This window comes from Peromyscus californicus, unplaced genomic scaffold (assembly GCF_007827085.1).
Source record: "Peromyscus californicus insignis strain IS unplaced genomic scaffold, ASM782708v3 Scaffold_10__1_contigs__length_136768540, whole genome shotgun sequence".
Taxonomy (NCBI): Eukaryota; Metazoa; Chordata; class Mammalia; order Rodentia; family Cricetidae; genus Peromyscus; species Peromyscus californicus.
Genome location: NW_026294391.1, coordinates 57622368 through 57625811, shown reverse-complemented (window position 1 = coordinate 57625811; position 3444 = coordinate 57622368). Strand labels below are relative to the sequence as shown.

The window sequence follows — 3444 nt, the reverse complement described above, 5'->3', positions numbered from 1 at the left end:
CAAAAGAAAGGAGGTATGTGAATTAGATAGCAATAGGCCCTAAACAATGAAAAAGAAATAAGCAAGCAAACCAACAAGCCAGAAGAAGGAGAGGCAGAAGGCAGCCCCGAGGGTGGCTTTGCCAGGCTCCTATCTGCGGCTTCAAGGCACCCTTCCTTCTGCCCTTTTCTTCTCTTCATCAGCAAAATGCCAACCAAGGCCAGCTTATCCAGGGGGAGGTCAGAAAGGAGGGTGCAGGAGAAAGAACTTCAACAAACACTCAAACCACCTCTTCATTTACTGTAAAATCCTGTTTAATGTGTAACATTTGCCGACAGAGAGGCCTTGGGAACTGGGGACTGGGGGCAGCCCTGACCAACCCCCACTCCAGTGTATCTGCCTGCTTCTCCCTCCACAGCTCCCTCACCCTAGACATGTCCTCCTTTTCCTCGTGGCAGCCAGCAGCAAGGCAAGCGCTGGTTTCCCTTTTCCTGCGCTCGCTCCCCTCCCTTCTCCACCCACGAGGCAGAGCCCCTCCTCCACTGCGCTTGCCCACATCCCTCCCCACTGATATGACTCCCGAAGTGGGGTACCTGACAGCATGGGGGTTAAGATTAGTTTCATAATTGGAAACACCGACACAGCATCTCATCTCTCGTCTCAGGGAGAGGGAGAGGGAAGAGGAAGGGGTACAGGCAGAAAGAGCTGCCCACCCCCTCAGTAACCTTGAGCCCTGGTGCAGAGGTGGCTCCCCACTCCCCAGCCGGAGAGTTCCCAGACAGAAGGCTCTCTGAGGAAGGGGAGTAGCGAGGGAAGGAAGGTTTTGATGGAGTAATCCCTAGCAGGCAGAGGCCTGCTCACCGGCATAGGAGAAGGAGGGGCAGGCCTGGGCTGGGTGAGGGAGGGGTGGGATGGGAGGTTGCCTGGTACATGGCCTCAGCAGGCTGAGCATCGGTCGCTCTTCTCAGCTAGCCCGGCCCCGGTGCCAGGGCTGCGGCGCAGTATGTCTTTCAGAGAGCCATCCTGCTCGCTCAGCAGCTTGTTGATCTCATTCTGCTTGTATTCAGGTGAGAGGCGGTGGCCGAAGCCCGAACCCTTGCGGGAGGGCGGATTGGAGCGGCGCTGAGCACGGCGGGCACAGGCCCGGATGATGAGGTACACCACCTCTGCCACGTTGAGGATAATGCAGATGCCGGAGGCGGCGAGCATAAAGACAGTGAAGACGGTTTTCTCGGTGGGGCGGGACACGAAGCAGTCCACTGTGTTGGGGCAGGGGTAGGCCTCGCACTTGACCAGCCGCACCATGGCGTACCCGGGGTAGAGCAGATAGAAGACATACATGAAGACTGCCTCGAACAGCAGCCGGAAGACCACGCTGATGACATAGGTCCACCACAGTGTCCCTGAGATGTGCACCTTGTGCCTCTTCACTTCTTCCAGGTGGAGGGGGTCCCCGTGGCCCTCCAGCCGTAGCATTTTCTTTTCTATGTGCTGTTGGTGAGCCACGTGCATTGCCACGAGGAGAGCTGGGGTGGAAACCAAGATAAGCTGCAGGGACCACAGGCGCACGTGGGAGATGGGGAAAAACTGGTCATAGCAGACGCTGTTGCAGCCAGGCTGGAGGGTGTTGCAGATGAAAGAAGACTTCTCGTCACCCCACACACTTTCTGCAGCCACCACCAGCACCATGATTCTGAAGATGAAGATGACAGACAGCCATACTCGGCCAATGGCGGTAGAGTGCCGATTCACGCCACTGAGCAAGGTGTACAAACCTGTCCAGTTCATCCTGCCTCATTCACACCTGTGAAACAAGAGGCAGGAAGCAAGCTGTCAGAAGGTTAGGGCAGGAAGCTGGGCATAGGAATGCTGCCTCCCCTGCCCCCATCTTTTCCAAGAGCCAGAAAGCAAGGATAGTCATAGCTTTCCTCATCAATCCCTCTTGGCACCAGCCTTTCCTCCTCATTCGCTTGACTTGACCTCTCTGAGTCCCATCCCCTTTCTTCACATACATCCAGCATTCTTTCCTCTTGAGTCCCTCTCTTGACCAGGCCTATCTTGTTCTGCTATTAGCCAGCTCTTCTGGCTCCCCTCCCCCAGCTCCTTTGCACCTGACTTATGGCAAACCCAGAAAGCCCGGTTACCTCGGGGAGCGCCTATCCTTGAGGCCACCCAGACAGCTCCCCTATGGTCTCATGTCTGTGTAGGGGGAGTGGTCCCTGTGGTCGCGCCTGCGTCCCAATTCATCGCCTCCCGGTGCTGGAGAGTCATATGCTGCTTTATACCCAGTGTCTGTACAATGGGACCTTTGTGGGGCGCTGAACAACACCCTTTAGAATTCAGATCAAACGCCCTGACTTCCGCCCACCCTACACACAGAGCACTTGTGTCCCAGCGCCGGACACCCAGCCTGCACCCACCTGTTCTGTGCCCGCCCGGTCCATCGCCGCACCCGCCCCATGGTCCCACCAGAATAATGGCTCTGGGGGAGGGAGATAGAACACAGACAGGTGCATGTAAGCCAGGACCCCAGGGAGCCAGGAGCCTCTGGACTAAGGGCCTCCTCCATATTTCTACCAGAAACAGAGTCAGCAGGAGTCTTCCTAGGCTTAGGTCCCCCTTCCGGGTATGGATGAGCTAGAAGGGAGGAAACTTAGGGCATCGCGTTTATCCATCCAGAAGTGTACTAATCATTTTCCCCACACGCTCTTTCTTTTGACCCATTTCACAATCCTGTTATCCACTCAAAATCACACAGCCAAAAAGATGAAGTACAAAATACTCTGAGGTAGACGACTAGGGTCTGAGGGCAGCAGAATCCCTGCACTTTTGCAGACGGTGTCAACCAAAGAAAAAGCTAGCCATTAAAAAAGAAAAAAAGAAAAGAAGGTTAATTTACTGTCACCTTGAAAGACCCAAAAACCAAGGAAGCTGTCCAGCAAATTGTGACTGTGTCTCCTTAAACTGCAGGAAAAGGGACCCTCTCCAGGGGGTGGGCAGGTGGGCACCTGGTGAGAACAAGCCAAGGGGAAAAAATGATAAAGCCATCAGGCAAGTAGCAGGTGAGACCGTGGATTGTGCAAGGGTCATGTAGCTTCTGTTCGTGTCCTGAGTCTTCACCCAAAGTGACCTTGGGCTATACTGACTTTGGATGAGCCAGCTTACTCATCTGTTAATGGCGCCCATGCCCAGGGTAGCAGTGGGAGTCAATGGAGAGAGAGACCTGCTCCGGTTTCTCAAGTGGTTAGCAAGGGGTTAAGAGCTGTCTCTGGAAGAGGAAACAATACTGCCTTGGGCAGCCAAATGGTCTGCCAAGCCCACGATCTCTCCTTTTTCTCTCCAGTACTATGTGGTTGACCTAGAGCGTCTGACATAGAACAGACAGCTCAGCTGCTGCCCTGGCCCCAATGTCAAGTGCATATTGTAACCTCCTGCTTATGAGCATGCCAATGACTCCAGGGAGGA

General features: G+C 54.7%; 1 protein-coding gene across 1 annotated transcript; it reads right to left on the bottom strand.

The window, feature by feature from the left end:
* Positions 1-271: 271 nt before the first annotated feature.
* Gjb1 (gap junction protein beta 1) lies at positions 272-2255 on the bottom strand. The gene is made up of 2 exons (XM_052745566.1): positions 2124-2255; positions 272-1783 (listed from the first exon to the last, which is right to left on the bottom strand). The coding sequence occupies exon 2, from the start codon at positions 1765-1767 to the stop codon at positions 916-918; it is 852 nt and encodes a 283-aa protein (XP_052601526.1). The 5' UTR covers positions 1768-1783; positions 2124-2255; the 3' UTR covers positions 272-915.
* Positions 2256-3444: the final 1189 nt, after the last annotated feature.